Genomic DNA, 26,912 nt, shown 5'->3' with positions numbered 1-26,912 from the left:
TCTTCTTCTTGTTTGTTTGTCAATCACCTGCAGGTCACAATTTTAAACCAATCTTCACGAAACTTCACCAGAGGGTGGAGTTTGTCATTGGCAAGAGGCCTTTTGTTTTTGAGGTCAAAAGGTAAACATAGGCCAAAGGTCAACAAATTTTTCAAATCCTCAATTTTCATCCGATTGACTAGAAATTTGAACAGGATTTTCATGTCAGCGAACTGAATTCAACCACCTATTATTTTTGAGTTCACCATAGGACAAAAGGTCAAAATAGGCCAAAAGGCCAATTTAGGCTGAATTTTCTAAAATCCTCAATTTTCATCCGATTGACTTAAAATTTGAAGAGGATATATATTTCAGGTCACTGAATTCAACCAGCCAATTAGGTTTGAGGTCAACATCGACAAAAAGGTCAACATAGGCCAAAGGTCAACAACTTAGGTGAGATTTCTAAAATCCTCAATTGTCATCCGATTGTCTTGAAATTTGAAGAGGATCTGCATATTTGGCCATTTAATTCAACCACCAATTATTGTTAAGGTCAAATTTGTTCAATGGATGTTGCAAGTATCGTGCTCTGCATGACATCTTTCATTGTTTGTTTGTTTGTCTGTTTGTGTGCAGGATATCTCAAAAAGTTGTGTACGCATTCAGATGGAATTTGGTGGACAGGTTGGGTGTGTGACAAGGACAAACTAATTAGATTTTGGTGAAGATCTGGATCTGGATGCAACTACTAGAATTTTTAAAGTGATTTTTCACCATTGAGAGATAAGGCCAAAAAGGATATACAGCACGATTTCTCAAAAGGTTGTGAATGGATTCGAATAAAACTTGGTGGACACGGTGGTGTGTGACAAGGAAGAATTGATTCGATTTTTGTGAAGATCCGAATCCAGATCTGGATCCGAAATTTTTTAAAGTGATTCTTCAACACTGAGAGATAGGGCTAAACCAATATAGAGCATCCACCCATTGGGATCATACCCTGGGCAGAGCATTGGTGCTGCCTAAACAGTCTCCTTGGCTCGTGGGCACAATCCTGGACAGGTTGCCACTCCGACGCAGGATTCCAGTAAGCTGGTACTCATTTTGCTGACCACGGAAAGATGACAGGCAGAGTCAACTCCACCTGGTGTTAATTCAACAGCTGAGGGGGCTCAAACCAAGACCCTAGGATCCTCAGCCAGCACCCTAACTGCTAAGCCAACACCAGGCTTGACAATGTGATTATAATTATTCTAGTGAAGTGAAGTGAAATGTACTGTTTTGAGAAGTGAAGCATGAGAATGGGTGTTTGAGAATGTAGCTGTATGTAGAAGAAGAAGACTAAAGTCTCAGTAACCGTGACTTAACTTGGAATAAATAATCACCGATATTAATTATTTGTAATATTGCAAGGACTATTGCTTTTCATTTGGGTTTCTTTGTTTTGCAATTTTTTTTTTTTTTTTTGTATACCTTGGTCGAGGCTCGTATGAGAGCAAACACACAACTAACAGCAAGGAGGCATGAGACAAGAGGGGCGGGAGTGGAAGGGACAAAACAGTGGGGAACAGACACATTAGGTGAATTGTGGAAGGGAGAGGGATGGGGATGGGATGGGGAACATGGCGAAGAGAAGATGGACATTTCAGGGACTTTCAGGAAGGAAAGCAGGAGAAATGAAGGAAGTGGGCTTGGGTGGATTATCGGGGGTAGAAAAGATCGAGGATTTGGATGGGGGAAGATAAGAGGTGGTGGTGAACAGCTGTTTTGAAAGCCTGGAGGGAAGAATGGGAAAGAATAGAGTGAGGAAGTTTATTCCAAAGGCGGGAAAAAAGAGGAATGAAAGAGTGAAGATGAGCAGTGATTAGTGATTTTGGTAGTTTTACCAGAAGGGGGTTGTTGGCGGACCTTGAGCGCCCTGTGGAAATGTGGTGGGGACAAATCGCAGAGAGAGCAGGGGGGGCAAGGCTGGAGAGGAGTCGGTAGAAGACAGAAAGACCACCGACTAACCTGCGGTGATTGAGTGAGAGGCCCAAAGACTCAGCTTCATTGCGGGAGATGCCGATGATCTTAAATGCCCTGGTTTCGACAGCGTTAAGCCGAGAAAGGTGGGAGGCAGGAGCACCAGCCCAGAGGGGAGAGCAGTACTCCATCAGGCTACGGACAAAAGCTTTGTAAGTGGTCAGGAGCTCAAGAGGGCTGAGGAAGGACTTAGCACGACGGAGGATTCCCAGTCGGTGACTGGCTTTTGAGGCGAGGTTGGAAATGTGACTTTCCCAGGAAAGGTCATGGCAGATAGTGAGACCTAGAAGCTTGAAAGAAAAGACTTCTTCCAGAGGATTGTTGAGAAAGTGGATGGGGGGGTTTTGTAAACGGTCCTTTCGAAGAGACATAGTGAGAGTGTGAGATTTGTCTGGATTGAAAGACATGTTCCACGTGTTGGACCAGTTTGTGATTTTATCCAGATCTGCAGTGAGCGAAGAAGCTGCTGCTTGCCGCAAAATGATAGGACTTCAAATGATAGCAAAAAAAAAATGATAGGACTTCAAATACATTAATACATCAACATACAATATGAATTGATGTTGGGATAGATGGGTGTATAGATAAATAATCATCAAACTTCAAAGCACGTTCATGTCAATGAAAGTTTATAAAAACGACTTTGGAGTCAAATTTGACGTTTTCATCACCAATTTTTGTGCAGAATGATATTTATAGAAAAGAATACAAATAAAACTAGAAGGGCACTCGTAGAGTTCATAGTCTCGCCTCGTGCGTTCATTAATTATGAATAAAAAATACCATCATTAATTGAACACGCCAAAATTATTGCCCACTGCTATTATGGCCCACATACCCATATCAACCATGCACCCTATTATATCATATAGTTTGTTGGCATGGGTTATGAGCGTCATTCACATTCACTCACATCGGGTCATAAATCAGATATGAAGTTTCAGATTTTTCAGATAAATATTTCAATTCAACCAATTATGGTGGGAATACCAGTTCACCGATGACGTCATCGTTATCACCCTATATAGCCCACGAGGAGTTGACATATGCCAAGTTTCGATTTTTTTTTAATTGAGCAGTTTTGGAGAAAATTATGTCCAAATGTTTTCCTTTAATCCAATATGGCTGCCATACCATGTGGCATACGATGTCAGAGTTAGTAAAGGAATATTCTTCATGGAGAGTCCCTCCTATATTTAAAGTTTTGTATCAATCGAACAAGAAGTTGCAGAGAAAACCATTTTTAAAGCAATATATATATATATATATATATATATATATATATATATATATATATATATATATATATATATATATATATATATATATATATATATATGGACATTCAGACAGACAGACGACATACTGACACAGGGGCATTGCAATAGTCTTGCATCCCCTTTGGAGGAGACGAATGAACAAGTATGATGGTAATAATGATTTTGCTGAGAATAATGTGCTATAACCTAGAGATTTTCTCCTCAAGTAGCTGTGTCCGCTCTTCACTCTCGGCGAGGAGCCGCTGAGCAGCATCGGGTTCCTCGGACCCCTCGGAGCTCGTGCCTTCGAGCAGCCAGCGTTCCCTTAGAACCTTGGTCTGGGTAAGACAAGAACAACAGGCAGTCTTCATCAACACCGATCTTCATAAGTGTTTTGTTTTTAATGTGACCTCATTACCTTCGCAAACTTTGTTGTGAAGGTTATGTTTTGATCGCTGTGTATTTATTTATTTATTTGTGAATATGTGTGTTTATTTGTTTGTTTTTTTTATTCGCATAACTCCAAAAGTATTGAACTGAATCGCAGCACATTTGGTGGGATGATTAGTTATTATCTGAGGACGATTTGATTAGATTTTGGGAGCGATCGCGTCAAAGGTCAAGGTCAAGGTCATGAAAAGGTCAAAATCGTCTTTTTACCATAGTGCGGTCAATTTGTATCCAATTTGCATGCAACTAATGCCAAAATGTTCAGAATTCAATGCCCCATCTTGTGATATGCGACATGACACAATGACGTAATAACCCTTATTAGCGGTTGGGAGTGAAAGGTCAGGGGCGGTCACGACATTGCAAAATGTGCGGTTTTAGTCATAACACGGTCAATTCTTATCCGATTTGCATGAAATCAACACCAAAATGTTGACAGTTCTGTTTCCCACACTGTAATACCAATTACAAAATTAAGAGTACAAAGGTCAAGGTCAAGGTCATGAAAAGGTCAAAATTGTCATTTTGCCATAATGTGGTCGATTTTTATCCAATTTGCATGCAACCAATGCCAAAATGTTGTGAATTCAATGCCCAATCTTGTGATATATGATATGACACAGGAAATTTAATGTTTTTAAGCCATCATAACACATATGATATGGCAGATGTGGTATGGGATTAAATACCCTCACAATCAACGGTTTCTGGGGGGGGGGGGGCAAAATGTAGCGTTGGGAAGGTATGCGCTCTACTGAGTACCCGTTCTAGTTATCCAATGGCATTCTTCCCCTTCTCTCAGGGGCTCCCATCGTCACTTCCCTGTGTTGTATAAGTGAACAAAGCTCATTCTCCTATGACTCTGTAACCCTACATACACCTTGATGCCATGCACTATAGACCATGGACATACAAAAAAGAAAGAAAAAAGATTTGCTGTATTTAAATGATTAACTTGAGAAAATGCATGATAACCTTTGGCTGGTTAATCATTTTGTATCAATGCAAGGCTCTGCCAGGTAAAGTTTTACTTCATTTGCAAACAAAGGCTCAAACGGTGGGATAATAGGTAGGAAATGGAAAGTGAATAAAAATAACCGAATAGAATGAGAGCACGGCAAGTGTGCAGAGTCCAGTTAGAAAGATGTTGGTGGAACAGGGCGAAAGAAAATCAAGATGGATGGAGATCGACGGACCTTGCAATGTTGCAAATTTAGTTTCTCATCTTCAAGACATCGACGGTGTTCTTCTATTTCCTTCTGCTTCCGTCGGCGTTCCTGCAAGCACATGGTCACACGGTCACACCAATATAGTTTATTGTTTTAGAGGTTGTTGTTTATGTTGATTTACAGCAACGGATAAAGTTAAAATTTTTCAGTCAAATAAACAATTATTATGGTCAAAAATTACTCGTGTGATATGGTTTGAGATTTCCGACATTAAAGTAGCTACTGCATTGCTCTCATCACTATACCAATGAAATTATGCCTCATCATGAAAACAAACACAATTTTTTTGTCCAAAGAGTGGGACACCATGGACACCAAGACTAAACACTTAATCCCTCCCTCTGAGAACCACAATTAAAAAATAAGGGCAATACCCCTGGGCACTCAGCTGGTAGCAGCTGGATAAGAAAATCAGGGAACCACTGATAGGTGTGCTTAACCCATGAAATATGTAATGGAGAAGAAAGTAAACACCTATGGACTTTTTTTTTTAATGTCGTGAAAAAACTTTAGCACATCACGGGTGATGAAGTGTGTATGTTTTTTCTGTCCCCCATCTCTCTTTCTTTCTTTTTCTTTGTCTAATGGAGGGTGAATCTTGTAAATAGTTTTTGTAGGGTTCACTTGGCTGCACCTGGATGGGTTTGAGGGTAGAGGAATAGCAGCCTAAACCCGAATCCTATCCAGGTTCCTCCTGATGGCTCCATATATATATATATATATATATATATATATATATATATATATATATATATATATATATATATATATATATATATATATATATATATATAGATATATATATATATATATATATATATATATATATATATATATATATATATATATATATATATATATCTCTCTCTCTCTCTCTCTCTCTCTCTCTCTCTCTCTCTCTCTCTCTCTCTCTCTCTCTCTCTCTCTCTCTCTCTCTCTCTCTCTCTCTCTCTGTTCCTCCTGATACTCCAGTGCTGTATTTGGTCAGTTATTTGATTTCATCGAAATTGTGTGTGTAGTTTCAGGGAAGAAAGCAAATACTTAATTTTTTTTTGGGGGGGGGGCTGGCAAACTCCCTCCAGAGACTCCGTCAGACCTTCTTTTCTTCTTCTTCTTCTTCTTCTTCTTCTTCTTCTTCTTCTTCTTCTTCTTCTTCTTCTTCTTCTTTCGGCTGCTCCCGTTCGGGGTCGCCACAGCGCATCATCCGTTATGATCCGCATAATGATTTGGCACAGGTTTTACGCCGGATGCCCTTCCTGACGCAACCCTGGTTGCCTCTTACGACACAGGGATATGATACACCTATTCTAACCGGGGCATACACCGGGCCCAGTACACTGGTACTCACTTCGCCAACCTCGGAAGGATGACAGGCTGAGTCAACCTCCTGGTGTGAATTAATTCAAGCGGCCAACGGGGCTTGAACTCCGGACCTTTTGGATCCCAAGCCACTACCCTAACCACTATGCCAACACCAGGCTGGACTCCAAGATTTATGTGACGTCATTCGCATTTCTAGTGTGGTTATGACTTAAATCGTTGAGCGGCAGCCTATTAATTATATTATATTATAACCGCACTAGAAATCGAAGTGTCAACATCACCGTCATACCGAAGGAAAAAAACCCCCCCCAAAAAAACCATGGAGTCTGGAACACTGACGGGTTCCTCCTGTGTGAGCCCCATTTTTATATACCGATTCCCCTAAACGCTGCCAATATGCCATTATACGGTAGCTGTAAGTTAGAAACACATTCAGCGAGTTCTTTGGTCGTCCGGAAGATGTCAAATACGTCTACATACGTCAATATGCGTTGGAGATACGTTACTCATAGGTTCAAAGCACGTTACTCATAGGTTAGAAATAAGTTTCGGGTACGCGAAACACTACCTTGACGTGTTTCGACTTATAAGTAACTTACAAGTAACGTGTGTCAACGATCGCATAACGTGCCTACAACTTATGGCCAGCATATGCGGAACGTGTGAGTCATACGCTGGCATACATCTAAAAATTTTGAGCATGCTTAAAATTTGTCGACGAGCTCGGCGTACTACGAAGTATGCCAGCGTGCTCTTAATGTATACAAAACTTACCCATAACGTATTCGACATGTGCCAGCATTTTAGACAAATTTTTCATACGTCGGCATACGCTGGCTAAAACGTCATTGTGTGACAGGGCATGACGGTGATGTTGACACTTCGATTTCTAGTGTGGTTATGATTTGAATCGTCGAGGGGCAGCCTTTTAATAGGCTACGCCACGTGATTGTCGGCGATACGCTGCCGCGCGCTTTGCATACGTTAGATTATCGTTGGGCATACGTTGTGAACGCCGACAACACGCTAAGCATTCGTTGGTGTAAGTTATCTATAATTTATCGAAACGTTCTGTGTACGTTACTAATACATTATGCATACGTCCAACTCGTTATGAATACGCCATAAACTTAAAAAAACCATCAGTAGTTCAGCATACGCCAGTGTTTTACATACATTTTGATACGTTGCCATACGCTGGCTAAAACGTCAAGGTGTGACAGCCCCTTTAGGACCATGATCATCTTTCCCCATAGTGATGATCGACTTGCCCCAGGGGTGGGGCAAGTTGAGCATTTCGACCACAAATTTTGAATTGACTTTTATGGACATTCAACGATCTCTAATATTCTCGAAATTGGGCAGTTACTTGGGGCGATAAATGGACTAACGAATGGCAATTGAATGGTGTTTGGCTGGCAAATGATCTGACGGCAAAATGGACAAAACCAAAAAGGGACCATCTTGCTCCACTCTCCCCTAATTAGGTCCCTTCTTTTTGGAATGTAGACGGTGTAGGGTGGTGTACAGATGCATTTTTTAAAAATAACAATAAATACAAGGCACAGGGAGGTGAAATTCACTGCACATGATGTGTAACGCGCACAGAGTAAAACGAGTGTTCATTTACATACGTGCGATGTCCAATAAATTAAGCATATTTAAGCACACCTGACGCTAGGCCGAGGCTTCAGGCTTTGGCATACTCACAAGGCTGTACCTCCGAAATGAAGGGTCCCAGAAGATACAGAAAATAGGATAACATTTGTATGTGTCGTGTTTTAAAATAACTCTTTTTGTTGCGACAAAATATACCTTTCAGTCTGAATATTTCAAATAAAATAATTCCAACCAGTCATTGTTGATGGGCTTTTATACGAGATAAATAATTTTTAAAAAAAAAACTAAATTATAAAAAAAAAATTATTCTTCACGAAGCGGGACATCACGGACACCAAGACTAAACACTTAATGTCTCCCTCATAATTATTTATGATGAACCAACCAAATAAATACATTGTTAGAGGGTCACCTGACTTAACACGATCTTTCATTCGAAACTCACAATATGGAGCCTCGATTGGTTGCCTGAGTGGTATAGACCAGGAATGCTTCGAATGAGACAAGATGGCTAATGTTGTGCGCGACCGATACAAATTATTTGAAATTTGGACAAAATACCCGACCATTTGCTTCCACTTCAAAGGGATACCTAGGGTCTATCATATTCACATTGCCAAGATGAAAATGCTGGAGGTGAGCATACATGACCACTGAGCTACCCTACTGTATGGACAGTATGGAAATAACGAAGCATTGGGTTCATGACGAGATGGATATCTACATGTTAAACAAGTGCCATAGTTATTTATAGGCCACGGAATTGCAATGGAGTTTTTATTGACATGTGTGGAGTTGGCTCGTGCTGCTCAGAATTCCTGGATGTATCCACCCATTGTCTACCGATGTCCTTGTAATTCAGATGAAAGTACATTGTTGTTTACTAATGTCTGTTCCGCATGGGATTTATGTACAAGCTCTGCTGTACCATCGGAGTTTACGAAGATCACAAAACAAACATCTGCTTCCCTCTTTCAGGTCGTCATCATTTGTATGCAGCACCGAGCCGCAGGCAGTGTGACCACTCCTTGGCTTTTTTCACAAGATCTTGACTATTCGTTGTTCACCTTGGTGTCTTGGTTTTCTATAGGTTTTCTGGGCGTATCGGTTTTCTATTATTATCGCTTTTCCGAAACCTTGTGAATTCTTGGCTTTTTAAAATTGGCTCACCTTGGCATTTATGAAAATGCGGAGTGGTCACACTGGCTGCAGGTTACATCTTCTCTAAGGGTGTGGCTATACCGCCGATGCAGTGACCCTTGTGGGTCAGGAGAGAAATTTTGAATTTTACCAGCGTGCCGAAGACATCACCTAATCTTTGCGATATTCATCATCGGCTCTTTAATTTCCACCAGCTATCGCTGACAGATGGGACCCTGCCATCTGATGGATGACACGCTCATTGATGCAATGCCCTGTCTGTGAAGCACAAGGATGATGGTTTATAGTGCGATGAGCAATTGCACCCAGTAGACACAATTCAAAGGCGAGTATGCTCCTCTCTAATCTATGTGATGTTGTCATTTTGAACCTGGTCCAATAACCACTGATCCGGTCATCAATGACACCACTACTATTCTCAAGATATCATTGTGATCACAGAGTTTCTGCCCTACAAGTGGACAAAGCTTCCTCAATTGATGTGTATTGTTTAACTGTTGTCCGTTAAAGTTGATCCCTCATTTTTATTAGGACCATTTTCTTCTTTTGAAAGGCCTGAGTTCTTTGTTGTAATTAATTAAGTAGAAATAATTAATCCCAGCTTTGGTGTGCTGCGTCGAATCGTATTCACTCGAATGTACAATCTTATTGGGTTGCTGTGGATCGGGTTGAAAACTCACACTTTACATCCTATTTGTTACATCTGTCTATTTTTGAGGTTAAGGGAATGAACAACTACTGTGCTGATGTCTGTCGCATGCTTTCTGAACAGTTGGTCCGTGTTGGTGATCAAGAAATTGTTTTTATATCAACTCTTGCATTCATCATCATGACCGTCGTGGAGAAGTACGCAGCCCGGGGTTATTGCTCTTCATGAAGTTATAAACAAACGCTCTGATTATAAACGATGGTTGGCACAACAATGAACAAATCTCTCTGAAAATTGAAAACTGTTGGTCAATTTTTGGCAATTTTTTGTTTGGATCCATGTAGGACTGAAATTTTTTTAAATAAATAAATAAATATATATGAAATTTTTATATATACATATATATATATATATATATATATATATATATATATATATATATATATATATATATATATATATACATATATCTATATCTGTGCCAAGAACACTGAAGGCTGAGACAATACGACAGGGCAGGAAGGTGTAGTGCATTTAATTTCCGCTCAAAACATTCATAATCGGAGGTTTACAGACCAGGTCTGCTTCCACCTATACGTACCGTAGTGGCTTCCAGCCGAGCCGCTTGGATATTTTCCACGGTCTCCATCCTGTCGGGGGAAATATGCACAAGCTTAGAACTTCCTTCTGTGTTCTCTCCTGCTCTTGGGAAAGGTTTCGTTGGAGCAGCGAAAGATGAAAGCATCAAAGTAAATTAAAAAAATATGTATTTTTTTATATTTTTTATAAACGACACAATAACATGTTTCTGAAGGAGAAAAGGTGAAAAAAAAAATCGAAATTTCTTCCACCAGAGTTTCATCAGGTTTCTGTTAATATCGATGCAGAGAAATGATGATTGGGATCAGGTGAAACGATACAAGTTCGGAGGAGGCCACTCGGTAGAGCGCATCCCTCTACCAGGTTGGATAGCTCATGTTTTGTATCCCACTGATTGGTTCAGGTCCAGATGCAGATCCTAAGTCGAATCGGCTTGTTCTTGTCACCTCCCCAACTCATTCACCAAGTTTGTCATAACTCGTCGACAACTTTTTGAATTATTATGCTCGATATGGTTTTTGGCCCCATCTCTCAATGGTGAAGAACAACATTAAAAGTTATAGCGTTGGGATGCGGATCTTCATTAAATTCTAATCAATTTTTCCCTGTCCACCAAGTTTCATCCGAATATGCCCACAACCTTTTGAGATAACAAACAGACAGACTGCTCACAGACAAACAAACAAACAGACAGACAGGGGAGAACTGAAAATGTAACCTCCGTCCACCTTCGGGGGCGGAGGTAATCATGCCTCCATCATCATTTGGATGTCCATATTCAGCATTAGGACTACCCGATGAAACCTCGTGGGAGAAACATCATTTCACTGCAAACGATGCTTGTTCGTTGCATTTACAACAGCGAAATGGTGTAAAATGCTGTTTTTCAGTCTTGGTTGTTCAGGTGCCCTCCACAACCCCACCCACGCCCTCCTTCAAACATTTCCCTGCACTCCATTATCGTGGCCAGAAAATGCCACTTGTGCCCAAAGGATCTTGACATTTCCCATGGCTCAAAGAGCGAAACTGACCCAGTTGAAATACCATGCCTACATGAGTAATCAGTCAACAATACAGTGTTCATTGTATTCTTTATGCTCAAAAACAGTATGGTGAGTTACTGACCCACGGCCACAGAGATCTCAAAATGTTTGTCTGCTCAGTATTAATGGTCACAACAAAATAATTACAAGCAAACACTGGATAAACTAAAAAAAACAGCACTCGGTCGAGCGCATACCTCCGCCACGGCTGAACAGTCCACGATTTGTATCCAACTGATGGGCGGGATCTGAATCAGGACCTCAACCAAAATCTGATCAACTTGTTCTTGCCACCGACCCAACTCATCCACCAAGTTTTGTCATTATTCATCCACAACTTTTTTGAAGTTGTGCTATACGTCATTTGTTGTGCTATACGTCATTTTTGGGCCACATCTCTCAATGGGCAAGCATTACTTGAAAAATTATTGTGTCCGGATTCGGATCTTCACCAAAATCTAAACAATTTGTCCTCGTCGAACATCCAACCTGTCCATCAAGTTTCGTCCGAATCCGGCTGAAACTTTTGAGATATCCTGCTCACAGACAGACAAACAAGCACACAAACAGACAAACAGGGGTGAAAACATAAACATCAGGTCATAAGTTGAGTTAGTATTAAGGTTTTCTGTGAGTTTTATGCGACGTTACATTTCCAATAGTATTGGGACGTAAATAAGGTATGCAGGGTTAGTTCACATCGCGAGATGTCCCCGTCACGAACACAACGATCAATTTTGTGAATACATCAAGTGTGTAATAATGTGTGCTTCCTCCTTCACATCAAGAGCAGGTTCAGTGGTGAATTGTGATGTGATTGACTCCATCCTTCAGGCGGGATTCCCAAAAAAATCCCAGAGTAATGTCCTTGAGGTTTTGTCCTTGAACTGATATCCTACTAATTCATGTAAAAGTATACTGAACTGTCTACTAATGGACTTGTCCAGCATGTGATTTACTAGATCCTCCATTAGCCTTACCATACTGCAGATTTTGTTATATTTTTGTTCTGCCAGGTTTAATGAAGTTATAGCTCCAGGCTGCTCAATGAAGATTTGCAGTGTTGGCCTACAACCAAACATTACATACATAGCAGACGTGATGACCCTCACCGTATGAATTAAAAACAGCAAGACAGCATCGTCCAAAATGGCACAACAAAACATCTTTATAATGTACTCGTGGGATGTGTTTACACATGGCATAAGCATACGAATGTGCTTCCGCATTGTCTTGGGTCGCTCACCTTGGATTTGATTTTTCCATTTATTTATTTTCATTTACGGATGCTTTCCGATGGTTCTGTGATTTTTCCTGGTGTATCGGCTTCGATGTTCGTCGGCGCACAAAATTACCGTGCTTCCCCATTGTCTTGGGTCACTCACCTGAATTTTTTTTTCATTTATTTATTTTCATTTACGGATGCTTTCCGATGGTTCTGTGATTTTTCCTGGTGTATCGGCTTCGATGTTTGTCGGCGCACAAAATTACCATGCTTCCCCATTGTCTTGGGTCACTCACCTGAATTTTTTTTTTCATTTATTTATTTTCATTTCTAGATACTTCCCGATGGTTCTGTGATTTTCCTGGTGTATCGGCTTCGATATTCGTAGGCAAACAAAATCACCGTGCTTCCCCATTGTCTTGGGCCGCTCACTTGAATTTATTTTTTCCATTTATTTATTTACATTTACGGATGCTTTCCGATGGTCCTGTGATTTTTCCTGGTGTATCGGCTTCGATGTTCGTAGGTAAACAAAATTACCGTGCTTCCCCATTGTCTTGGGTCGCTCACCTGAATTTATTTTTTCATTTATTTATTTTCATTTATGGATGCTTTCCGATGGTCCTGTGATTTTTCCTGGTGTATCGGCTTCAATGTTCATAGGCAAACAAAATCACCGTGCTTCCCCATTGTCTTGGGTCGCTCACCTGAATTTATTTTTTTCATTTATTTATTTTCATTTACAGATGCTTTCTGACGGTTTTGTGACTTTTCCTGTTGTTTCGGCTTCGATGTTCGTCGGCGCACAAAATTACCATGCTTCCCCATTGTCTTGGGTCGCTCACCTGAATTTTTTTCATTCAATTGTATTTTAATTTTGGATGCTTTCCTGCAATTCTGTGATTTTTCCCGGTGTATCGACTTCGATGTCCACCAGCACGCAAAATTTCAGCTTTCTGCATCACCCAGAATGTACCAATCTTTAATATCAGTCAGTGAGTCAGTGAATCAGTAGTTAGAATGAGCTTCATATATTGGATGTACTGCTTTCCATTTGTGGGAAGAAATGTGTGTGCGCAAACTGGGATAACTCATTTCAAGTTTGCGTGTGCTATTCCAACCTTCTCCTTCATTCGTATGCAGCACAAGGCTGCGGGGAAGCATCATTGGTTTGGGGTGTGGATGTGCCACTGATGCAATGCCCTCTGCTGGTTAGGGCCCTGTCACACCTTGACGTTTTAGCCAGCGTTTGGCAATGTATCAAAATGTATGTAAAACGCTGGCGTACGCTGAACTATTGACGTTTTTTTTCAGTTTTGGGCGTATTCATAATGAGTTGGACGTATGCATAACGTATTAGTAACGTACACAGAACGATTCGATAACTTATAGATAATTTATACCAAGGAATGCTTAGCGTGTTGGCGGTGTTCACAACTTATGTCCAACGATAGTCTCACTACTGCATAGCGCGGCAGCGTATCGCCGACGATTACGTGGCGTAGCCTATTAATAGGCTGCCGCTCAACGATTTAAATCATAACAGCACTGGAAATCGAAGTGTCAACATCACCGTCATGCCGAAGAAAAAAAAAAAAAACCATGGAGTCTGAAACACTGACGGGTTCCTCCTGTGAAGCCCATTTTTATATACCAATTCCCCTAAACGCTGCCAATACATCATTCTACGGTAGCTGTAAGTATGAAACACGTTCAGTAAGTTCTGTGGTCGTCCGGAAGACGTCAAATACGTCTACATACATCATTATGCGTTGGAAACACGTTACTCATAGGTTCAAAGCACGTTACTCAGGGGTTAGAAATAAGTTTCGGGTACGCTAAACATTACCTCAACGTGTTTCGACCTATGAGTAACTTACAAGTAACGTGTGTCGACGTGTGTCAACGATCGCATAACGTGCCTACAACTAATGGCCAGTGTATGCGGAACGTGTGAGTCATACGTCGAAAAATTTTGAGCATGCTTTAAAATTTGTCGACGTGCTCGGCGTACAACGACTTATGCCAGCGTGCTTCAGCGTGCTCTTAACGTATACAAAACTTACCCATAACGTATTCGACGTGTGCCAGCGTTTTAGACAAATTTTTCATACGTCGGCATACGCTGGCTAAATCGTCAAGGTGTGACAGGGCCTTTAGGGAAGGAATTTGGAATTTCGCCAGGATGCCAGCAATAGCTCGCCTACATTTCACAAAGCACATCCTTGGATCTCCAATGTCCAGTAATGAATGCCGGTAGATGGGACGCCTGTTTAACGTCCATCTGAGGGATGGCACACACATTGACGAATCACCATGCCTTTGAAACACCAGGATGACAGTTTGTAACTGCATCAGAATTCAAACCCAGGCGAGACAGCTTCCAGGCAAGTGTGCGTCCACCTCGGCCATCTTGTCAGTCCGAATTCCAACAAACAATGGTAATATATGTAGTACTGTATATAAATGAAAACAAATAAAATCATGTCTCTATAGTAGTAGCTATCAGTCCAATACACCCACATTTCTCTGGGTCATAAAATAGCAAAATATGTCATGATGGCGATTTCTCCCTCTGGTTGAGTGATGGTGATTTCTCCCTAATAAACCTGTCCTGGTACTCTTGCACATCCTCCTTTTGCTCTGTTCACGCTCTCCTTTACCCGAGGGGATATTTCATCTGCTTGGGAGTGAGCCAAAATCACATCATCATCATCACATAAACATGGTGCAAAAACAGATCATCTTAACTACACCATCGGCTTATTTTCCATCCTCAGAAAGGTTATGGAAGCCATTATCGCAGTTGACCTCAAATCCTCATTTTTCTCCTGCGGCACGATCTCAGACAATCAGTTCAGATTCAGCCCCGGTCACTCTCACCCGGACATTCTGCTTCGACTCTCCAAACTAAGGATTAAGGCCCTCAATTTCAGACATGAGATCAGGCTCGTCTATGTAAAGATAGCTGGAGATTTCGATTCAGTCTGTCATCCTGTTTAACTCTCCAAACTCTCTGCCTTTAGCATCCAAGGCTAACTCGACACATTGTTCAATGGCTTCCTCTACTCTCGTAGCCAACATGTGGTTCTCAACGGAATCCTCTCATCCCCTCTCCCTGTAAAGACCGGAGTTCCCCAAGGCAGTGTTCTGGGCCCAGTCCTATTCCTGATTTTCATCCAAGATCTATCAGACCCTTTGGAAAATCCTCTTTGGTTCTTTGCTGATGACTCCACCCTCTGTGGTGGCATCCCTCATCCTTCAGATAGGTATGCAGCAGCCTCGTCCCTTTCTGCAGACCTTGACAAAATAATGAACTGATCCACAAAACACTTGGAATATGTCTTTCAATCCAGACAAATCTCACACTCACACTATCTCTCATGAAAGTCAGCCTGGAAATCGTCCCATCTGCAGCAGCCTGCAAAAGCGTTCACCCCCGACCAATAATGCCACGTTTCGATGAATTATGAATGATGTAGAAGCAATTTTTCCAAATGAACTTTTTTATTCATAATTGAAGAGATCAAACTAAACACTGTTGTAGTTGAAGGAGGTTACATGTCAGGAATACCTGTAAACCACATGGACAAATCAAAATTCACTGGTTATAAAAGTGTTCAACCACTTAGGTCAGTACTTGGTGGAAGAACCTTTTGCAGCAATGACTGCTGTGCGTGTTTGTGGGTCGGGACTCTACCAGATTCGCACAGTGAGATGGTGAAATCTTTACCCATTCTTCACGTGAAAATTGCTCTAGTTCTGCCAAGTTTGATGGAGATCGTCGATGGACTGCAATCTTCAAGTCTCGCCAGAAATGTTAAATTGGGTTCAAGTCAGAACTTTCACTGGGCCACTCAAGAACATTTATTTACTTCTTATTCAGCCAATCCAGTGTGGCTTTAGCTTTGTGTTTCAGATCATTGTCCTGCTGAAATGTGAATCTCCTACCCAGTTTCAGATTCATGGCTGACTCAAACAGGTTTTCATTGACGATTTTCCTGTACTTTGTGCTGTCAATTGCCCCTTCTATCCTGATAAGCTTGCCAGTCCCTGCTGATGAAAAACAGCCCTATAACATAACGCTGCCACCACCATGTTTGGCAGTAGGGATGGTGTTGACTGGGCGATTACAGTGTTCGGCTTGATCCAGACATTTACGCTTTGAATTTAGAGCAAAAAGTTCAATATTTGTCTCGTCTGAACATAAAAAGTTTCTCCACATGCCTGCAGGATCATTCAGATGGTTTCTCGCAAACTCCATACAAGCTTTTAGATGCCTCTTTCAGTAATGGCTTCAATCTTGCCACCTGTCCATTGAGTCAGGCTTTGTGAAAGGAACGGGATATGATTGATTGATGATCACTGACCCCCATCTCGGACATAGAGCCTTGTAAGATCTTTAAAAGTCACCGTTAGATTTACAGTGACATTACAAACCAGTTTCCTGCTTGTCCGGCTGCTGAATTTGGATGGGTGACCAAGATTTCACCATAGTTAAAGGGATAATGAGTGACTTTGAAATCTTCTTATAACCCTCTCCTCAACGTTGCTTCTCCACCACTTTAGGTGGGACTTCTTTGGAAAGCTCCTTGGTCTTCATGTTTGTCTTGTTGATTTACCGAGTGAGTTTCACCTTAAAACTCCTTCGATAAGCGAGGGAGATAAATTTTTTTAAGTTAAATCACTGATTACATACAGGTGAAACGTATTACACTTATTTTGTAACCTTCTAGACAAATAATTTGTTCCTGAAGTGAGTTAGAGTTAATTAGGTAAAGGGTTTGAATACTCATGTAACTGAGAATCATCAGATTTTCTCTGTGAATTTAACTTATTCACATTTTATGTGAATTTTTTTTAGCTTTATCACTTTGGAGTAGTTTGTGAAGACTCTATATATTAAGTTTGATGTGAAAGCATTATGGAATAAGCTCAGATGGCATCAAAGTGTGAACACTTTGGAGGGGGTGAATACATTTTCAGGCCACTATACTTCCTTAAAAAAAAAAAAACCTCTTGAAGAAGTTAATTCACTCAAATTTTTTTGGCCTCACCATCGGCATTGATCTTTCTTGGGCCAACCACATATCTAGTTGGCCTCCAAAGACAGTTACATCTTTATAATGGTGTCTACCAATTGCGTGTTCTATCTCCTCCAATGGGCATCTTCCATCGTGAATTTTTTTTCCTGAGCACGCCTGAACTTTTATCTACTTACAAGGTATCCATCCACAGCTTTGTGGAGTGCTGCTCTCCCTTCTGGGCTGGCTCTCCTGCCTCACACCTTGCTCCACCTGACGCCATGGAAACGAAAGCCTTCAAAATCATTGCAATCTCCCATGATGATGCCAAGTCTGTCGGAGTATTACTTTCACATCGCAGACAGGTCAGCGGTCTCTCTCTGTCTTGTATCACCTCCTTCCTGGTATCGCACCCTCTGCCCTTGCTGTGTTCTGTCCTCCCGCCCTACCCCCTCCTCCTCTAGGTTCCTGCGGCGTGCACCCACTTATGTTGAAACTCTCAAACTCCAGGCTGATTGCTCACCTCCACTCATTCAGTCCTCTTTTCTCTCACCTGTGGAACCAACTTCCTCAGTTGGTTCAATCTCATTCTTTCCTCATTCAAGGCAGCTGTTCAGCACCAACTCATCATCATCCACCATCCATACCCATGATCTATTCTACCCTCATCAACCTCCCCCCCCCCCCAAAAAAAAAATCCCCTCTATTTCCATGTTTCCTAATACTCGTTCACTCTCTTCTTCTGTTTTGGGGTTAATTTATGCTTCTTTCCCAGTTCTCCCTTCCACTTCGGTGATTGAATCTGCACCTGTGTCCATCTTGTTCACCCCGTGCACTCCTCCCCCTCATCTCCTCTCATTCTTTCTTCCTTCAGGTCTCCTATTTTGTCCCTCGACCCTACTGTTGTTGTGTTCTGCCTCTCCCCTACGTCCACTGTTCTTTTTGTTGTGTTATGTCCTGGTCCGTTCCGTGTTCCAGATCATCCATAAGCTGAGACTCTGCATACAATTGTTTTTTTTTTTTAACATACTTGTCTAATCTCATTGGTGGATTTGGTGTGGGGATGGTGGAGCTTTGGTTCGGACTAACTATTACATTGAAATCTTCGGAGGACCACCATCACAGGTTCCTTCAAGGGACCGGCGTTAATTTTTTTCCAAACCTAAAATGATCCACTGAATGCATTCCGGTGTCACCGCTTCATCTCGTCTTTCCATTACTTACTTGCAGTTATTCTCTCCTCTCGTCTCCTCCAGCTGTGAAGCTGATGCAGTGCCTCCCTGGAGGGTAGACATGAATTTGGAATTTGTTGACAATGCCAATGATACTCAGATATGCATCGTCAAGAGACACCGTGCTATCTTTAACATCCACCAGCGAATGTGAGCAGACAAGCACACTATGTCATGCAATGCCGAGCCAGGGAACCACCAACCCGACAGTTTGTAGTTGGGTCAAGAATCCAACCCTACCCAGACTAAACAGCTCAGCGGGAAGTGCCTAACCTATACACCCCCCTGTCAGGACTGTGAACACTCTATGATATTAACAGCATTCTTAATGTCTAAACATGGAGGATTAGGAGGTGATACGAAGATGTACTGAAATGCAAACGGAAGAGGAACAAGTTTTTTGATGTTACTCCATGTAATGAACAGTATAAAGCATGATACGTGGGATGTAGTGGGAAAGGGTGTATTGTGAATGCTTTGATGGTAGACAAAAAGGTGTATGCACCATAATGCACCCATCCACCCCAAACAAAGACATAACCAATGCAACTGAACCCCTCATTTACTCCTTTCAATATCCTGGATCCATCCCCAAATCTCGAGCTCCACCATGATCATTAAACACGATATACTGGTTCACCTCGACACTTTCTACTGAAGGTTTTAATGAGCCAGCTGGGTTTTTACTGACAATTTGATCATGACAAGGTAATTCTCCTGGGAACTATGCTCGTTTCACTTGGTTTCCAGAATTTTTGAATCCCAATCCTGTATATTGTGCCCCCATCCACATTTGAACCCACGACCAGGGGGACGTGCCAGTCCATTCTCCTCACCAACAGCCCACATCCTTCTCAAAACCATCGCAGCAATCATTTGCCAAGACAACACCTTCCAAAACCCAAATCCGCTTCCACTCATTTCCCTGCCCAGTTCGCAGTGCATGTTCATCTCACACACACACACACACACACACACACACACACACACACACACACACACACACACACACACACACACACACACACACACACACACACACACACACACACACACACACACACACACACACACACACACACACACACACACTTCCCTGTGGACGCTATAATCCCACAATGCTGTTCATTCTTCCCTTTCACAGGTTGTATAAACATCTCCAGCCAGAAATCCTGATAAAATTATGACAATAAGACATTTATTTTGCCTCCAACAAGAGGACATAGTGAACCGGAGAGCTCATAGAACGCAGTACCCCATGCTGTCTTGAGAAACAAGGACATCGGTAGAGTCTACGAGCGGCAAATTTGATCGGTCGAGATGATGTAAAATGCTGTAATATTTTGTCCAAATACTGATAAACGGAAGGGGTGTTGAAAGTGCTAAAAAAGCTATTTGTGTTATACAGACAGTGTTGAAGTCTGTAATTCAATTGAAATAAAAAAATATTTTAAAGATTGGAGAAAAAAAAAATTCCGAAGTTTACCGCCGTTGATGCAGCGTCTTTTACTCCACCTTATTTGACCCGTGACCCCATTAGTTCTTCGTGCCTGTTGTTTGCGTCCTTTGTGACGTCCTAAAGAACAAGATCCCCGTTTCGGGAATGATTGTCGATGTTATGTGATTGCCAGACAGGCAGACAGACTAAAAAAAAATTATCACACTCCTCTCTGGGCATGCGTAATCAGGACAAATTCAGAGCTTAAGTACTGCTAAACTGCAGGTTCGTTTTCCGATTCATGGTCCGACTTGTGTTCAAAATGTAACATTCAATTGAAATTAAATCGGTCCTCGATCATAAACCAACGTTTGTAGACCGGAGGGCAGCCAGCCAGCCAGCCAGCCAGACAGACAGACAGACAGACAGACAGACAGACAGACAGACAGACAAACAGAAGTGAATCAATTGCTTGACCCCACTTTTCGCTTTGCGTACATGGGGGGTAACAATGCTATAGTACTGATGAAGCATGGCTCAGATGATGGCATGCTGTTGGTCACACATCATTTATTGTCATCGTAAACATGCTTCATGAGGAAAGGTCATTTCTTCGAGCAGTATTTCTGCAAACATTAATCTCGGCGTTTGTAAACCGAGCCGGGCTTGGGTGCCGTGGGCAGGAAGCCACGTTTCGCAGAATTCCTCACATTCTGTTCATAGTTCTGGTTAACTCCTTGTAGGCCTTTTTCGGGGTCATGCCAAACACAACACCATGTGGTGTACCTATCAAGATGGGTTGTGAAACTTTCCAGAACACCACGACTTGAATGCACGTTCGTTTCATGTACGGCCTTGTCTTGGATTGTCCGCCGCTCTGTCCATCTTTTAGCGTGCCAGTATCTTTCTCAAACGCGAAGCTGCATTCTCCCTCTGGCAATGCATTCAGGCTCTGCATTAGATATTGATGAGGCTATATAAGTCCCCCTAGCCACTTCACCACCACTAAAGACAAGTGTCGACCATTGAAGATGAGATTAGTTTCTAAAAGTCGGCCATTTCATTTTTGGCTTCAGCCCGGCGCTACGTTCAGCCACCTGAGGAGTACCAGACTCGCAGTGTCCTTATCTCCAACAATGAGTATAAATATCCGGTTTGGAATTTGCCTGGAATGTCGATGCTACCCAGTTCCCACAATCCTCAATGTGATATTTCCCCAAAGGGTTTTCAGAAACGAGTGCGTAGCGGAACGGGACAACGGTCAGTGCCTTCCATGAAGCATTTTTACCCTGTCAAGAACACCATCATGATCTCATTGCCATCATGACACACCAACCTCCACGTTTCTTCATTGTAAATAAATAAATAATAATCATTTTCATCTCAAACTGCAAACAATTGTTCCAAATAACAACAATGCTCGCAACTCCTCGACTACTAGGATGCTTTTCAGCCTCCCTACACCAGGAACTAGAGCGGTACTCGGTAGAGCACATACCTCCATCGGGCTGAACCGTCTACATCTTCTATCCCACTGATTGCTTTGGACACAGATCCGGCCTTTCTTCTTTGTCAAACACCAAAATCGAATTGGCCGGTTATTGTCACCAACCCGACTCGTCCACCAGGTTTTCTCATAACTCGTCCACAACTTTTTGAAATATCATGCTATATATCGTTTACGGCTCTGTCTCTCGGTGGTTTATAAATCTGTATGCAGCCTGTGGCTGCTGGTTGCATCCCTGCTGGAAGGGGACCTGTGCCGCTGATGCAGTGCCCCTGTTGCCAGTAAGCTGGTAGTACTCATTCCGCCGACCTCGGAAGGATGACAGGCTGAGTCAACCCACCCGGTGTTATTCCACGGTACGACAGGGGCTCAAAATCAAGACCCTACGATCTTAAGCAAGCCACCTCAAACGTTGAGCCAACACCAAGGTTCTTCTCAATGGTGAAGAATCGCTTAAATTTTTTAAAAATAATTCTATTATCTGGATCTTCACAAAAATCTCATGAGTTCTTCCAGTTGTCACACACCCAACCTGTCCATCAAATTTCATCCAAATCCGTCCACAAGTTTTTTTAGATATCGTGCACACAGCCAGACAGCCAGCCAGACAGACAGACAGACAGACAGACAGACAGACAGACAGACAGGGGCGAAAACATATTCTCCGTCCACCTTCGATGGTGTAGGTTAGAAAAACGACTGATTGTATGTGAAGGAACCAGCTTGGTGGACAATTCGAAGACATCAAATGCACTCTTCATTTCATGATCCATAATTGATGCGGTGGATCTGTCCAAGCAATAGCAAGGAAGCATGATATAGCATATCGGGGGATGTGGCAAACGTATAGAGAAAGCATTTCAGCAAGTGGTGGAAATGGCAAACAAGATTCTCATGAAGATGGAAGTGGAATGGAAATTCAAGAAGAGACTGTTGTTAGGAATTCTTAAATTTCTCTTTTCGGTCTGGCAGGATGGCTTAGAGGTACGCACACTCGCCTCGAAGCTGTCTAGCCTGGGTTTGATTCCCGACCCAGCTATAAACTCTCATCCTGGGCTTTTTTTCCGGCAAGATGAGGCATCAATGTGTTTGCTGTGTCCATCGTAAGGATGTTAAGCCGGAGGAGCTATCTACCGGCACTGGCTATTGGTGGACGTTAAAGATACCTCCACATCCATGTATCTGGCAAACACCAAGCGCTCTAAATTAAAGTTCCAAATCCCTGCCTGGATATACAGCGGCACTGCATCGGTGGCACAGCTGTGTCAGGTATTATCTAGGTACAAAAGAATGTCTCGCCCTACAGGTATTATCTAGGCGGCGTTTGAATAGTTATAACTTACACCACTTAGACACTCAAGATAGTCCAAGTCGATATTAATAAGAATATCTTTCCTAATTATATCTACTTATCAAGAAATAAATACATTTTAATGTTGGCAAGTCGTGGACAACTGGGAGTATCTTGTTCAGAGGAATTGCTGAAAGCCCCCAGCACATGCATCCAATCCCCTGCGCAATCATTTGTCTCGACAGAAATAAAGAAGAGAATAAATAAATGAATATAATTGGAAGGAAGTGACTAAGATCAGGAAAGGATACTGTTCTCGGTGAAATGCATCATTTGCAGCAGAAATATGAAAAAGCAGAAATGACAAAAGGTGATGTGTGGGTGAACTACCAATTACACTCTAAAATACACCAAGCCCCCAAAACAAGATTTAAAATAGCTGTCGATTTCATTCATTCATTCATTCATTCATTCATTCATTCATTAATTCATTCATGTGTGCAAGTAGCTTCACCTTCAATTAACAATCAATCCAATGCTCTTCAAGCAGCAGATTGTTTGCATACAGAGTCAAGGCTCATGGCAGAGCTCGAATACTGAACGTAGCAGGACACAACATAACAAAAGGGACGGTAGAGAGAAGGGGGAAACACCAACAGCAGGGTTGAAGGACAAAGTAGAGGGAGACCTGTACAAATAATGGGTGTGAGGAGGAATGTGGGGCAGGAAAGGATGCATGAGGTGGATAAGATGGATGCAGACTGAAACTCTCAGGAAGGAAAAACCAGAAATCTGGAAGGGGGTGGGCTTGAGGTAGGGGTTAACGAGGGTAGAAAAGATCATGGTTTTGGGATGGGGGATGATGTGAGTTGGTGCTGAACAGCTGCCTTGAATGAGGGAAGAATGAGATTGAAGAGGACGTGGAAGTTGATTCCAGAGGTGGGAAAAAGAGGAATGAGTGAGAGGAGGTGAGCAGTGATTCTTGATTTGGGGGAGTTTCTCCAGAACGGGGTTGATGGTGGACCATGAGAGCCCTGCAGAAACCTGGGGGGGGGGGACAAAGCATGCAAAGAGCATAGTGTGCAAGACCAGAAAGGAGGTGGTAAAATACAGAGAGACCACTGACCTGTCTGTGATCGTGAAGTCATCGACCCATAGACTCGGTTTCATCGCGGGAGATTCCGATAATCCCGAAGGCCTTGGTTTCCAAGGCGTAAATGAATAGATGGCAACATTTAAAAACACTTCATGATTACAGTCAAGGCACAGCAAATATACTTAAATAAATATTACATAAAGGATTACGGGAATGAGAGTGGAAGGGAATGGTCGTGTGGTCGTGCGGTCGTGATCAAAGACAATGCAGAAAAGATGACGATGATGTCTGGATAGGTGGGGATATGTGGAAACCAGATAAGGCACAGATACTCCGATTAAAAAAAAGCATCCAACTGTGGATTGGTATGACTGGCACATCCAACTGTGGATTGGTTTGACTGGCACATCCAACTGCGGATTGGTTTGACTGGCACATCCAACTGCGGATTGGTATGGCTGGCACATCCAACTGTGGATTGGTTTGACTGGCACTTCCAACTGCGGATTGGTATGGCTGGCAGGACACTCGCCTTCAAGAGGTCTAGTGTGGGTTCGAATCTCGACTCTGGTGTTTCATATGCAGGGCGATGCATCATTGTGTGCACCCTCCATCAGAAGGACGTTAAGCCGGATGACCCATTTGCCAGCATTACTTGGTGGAGGTTAAATATCCCACTGTGACTTTCCTGAAGAGTAGGCACCCTGGACACAATACAAATTCCTGTCCAAATCAGCTTCAGTCCAACGTCACACCTGGCCGGCCGGCTCGTTAAAGACATGGGCCAAAAACTTCCCCCGACCGATCCCACTCATGGCAGGGATAATTGGGGCCGTTCAAGAAGTAGTAGTAGTCTAAATGTGGAAGGGTACTATTGAGAAGAGATGGGATGACATTGAATGTCGGTTTTCTGAAGGTGCGAGCAATCGGAGGTGAGAATGTAATTTAACCATTTAACCATGCCAGTCACAGACGAAAGCTGTTTCCTTCGCACCGAGATACCTGCGTTGGCAGGACATGGGTAACCTTTTCCCCTTCAATCACCAGCCAGAAATTCCAAGCCAAGTCACCGACTCAACCACCTGATTGGAGAAAAAGTCTCATTCTACGCAGAGTCAGCTCGGCCAATCCGGCACAGCGTAAATGACCCAATTTTTCGATTTCTCGTAAGAGTAAAGCACGCAGGGACAGCCTCACCTGCCTGTGGTCGTTTCAACACAAACCGCTTCCTCCTTCGCTCCCGCATCTGCTGATCCGAACATAAGTAAGACCTTCTTGCTCGTCGTTTAAGCTGTTAAACAGTGAAGCATATGGAGGAGCAGTTGTTTCCAAAATTCCAACTGATGAGATATTCAGATCACTTCCTGTGCCTTGAACAGCCGGATGCCTAACAACAATCAGACTTGTCTGAAATGTCGGTTCCAGACTCTTTAAAACCCAGTAGCTTCTGAGAAGCTCCGTCTCTTAGCGGAGTGTCTACCTCGCCTTTGTTCATTGGATTTAGCTGAACGTCGTGTAAGTTTGTAACTATCATCAGGGTGAAACGTGGTGTTGGCTCAGTGGTTAGGGTGGCTGGCTTGGGGTCTAAGGGTCCTGATGGTGGTGATGACTCAGCCTGTCATCCTTCCGAGAACTGCTTTCGGGGCACACAGCATCAGCGGCATAGTCGCGCCCCAACAAAATGATAGCTACCCAGCAGACAAGTGGCCATACACAAGAAGAAGAATCAGAGTCATGGGCCTGATGGTATCAGTGGTAAAATAATTTTATAAGATCTTCCATTGTCGAACAGGAATTCCCTTTCGTTCGATTTGTACAAGTGATCTGCTAAAATTAGCCGACATTGTGCAGAGTAACATTAATCTCAGTAATGAGTCGAACAAAATGGAAAGCTCGTGTCATGGTGAAATGATACGGGATAAATTAAAAGCCACAACATGATGGAGTGAGTGCCTTTTATCTGATTAATTACTATTAGTTTGGCCTTTGTCCGAGTTAAAACTCTCCACTTGTTGTTCATGTTGGCGGATTGGTGAATGGATTCTTAGACTCACAACAAAGGAGCTAAGTCTGCTCATACGAACAGGTCCCGTGCCTTTAAGGTCTGGCATCTGGCTTCACTTGCCAAATTTTCTGTTAATGGCATCCAGACTCTCCTTAACTTCTGGCTGGATCATTTCCTCCGCACATGAAAGCGGCCTGTTGCTTCTGCAGAAGGCACATTCTCTCCTGACTCACCATCTGAAATGCACATCGCCACTGCCATCCTCCACAATCACAGGTGAGTATCATTGTCTAAATCAGTGTTTCTCAACCTTTTTTGTCCCACACCCCACCATGATCGGAGACGCTACAGTATATACTACATTTGTATTCAAAAGGCTTTATTAAAACTTTATTGTAAATTTTATTCAATTGCTACTCACTTCGATGGGAGCCCTGCCCTTGACGCTGGCTGCAGATTTGTTTGATACGAGGAACCAATTTTGGAAGTTTCAGCCTTAAATCACCACGTTTCCTGATTTCCAGTCGATTTCTCTCGAAAGCGATCATATATTAATTAATTAATTCTGAATGCTCATGCCCCCACTAAAATATTGTCGTGCCCCACCTTGAGAAACACTGGTCTAAACGCTTCTCTTGATATGTATCAGAGAATGGTCAGTGTTCTTAATAGCAAGTGGCTTTATCGCTGACTTGTAGCGGCCTGGCAGGATAACCTCGGCCGCAGACTCCCTCGAGGTATGTGCAATTGGCTTTG

General features: G+C 42.4%; 1 protein-coding gene across 5 annotated transcripts in view; it reads right to left on the bottom strand.

Annotated features, from left to right (window-relative positions):
- LOC147025347 (uncharacterized) overlaps positions 1-26,912 on the bottom strand; it is an 81,491-nt gene that overhangs the window by 49,942 nt on the left and 4,637 nt on the right. For all 5 annotated transcript variants that reach the window (XM_085886240.1, XM_085886243.1, XM_085886244.1 and 2 more), the window contains exons 2-4: positions 10,297-10,345; positions 4,910-4,990; positions 3,471-3,601 (exon numbers count right to left, since the gene is read on the bottom strand). In XM_085886240.1, coding sequence (XP_085742366.1) covers positions 3,471-3,601; positions 4,910-4,990; positions 10,297-10,344 — 260 coding nt within the window. In that variant the 5' untranslated portion in view covers position 10,345. The remainder of the gene's footprint in view (positions 1-3,470; positions 3,602-4,909; positions 4,991-10,296; positions 10,346-26,912) is intronic.

The sequence above is a fragment of the Eptatretus burgeri genome, chromosome 6, assembly GCF_056783735.1.
Source record: "Eptatretus burgeri isolate ZD-2024b chromosome 6, Ebu_testis_v1, whole genome shotgun sequence".
NCBI lineage: Eukaryota > Metazoa > Chordata > Myxini > Myxiniformes > Myxinidae > Eptatretus > Eptatretus burgeri.
The sequence above is the reverse complement of the archived record's forward strand: the minus strand, read 5'-3'. Positions and strand labels throughout refer to the sequence as shown.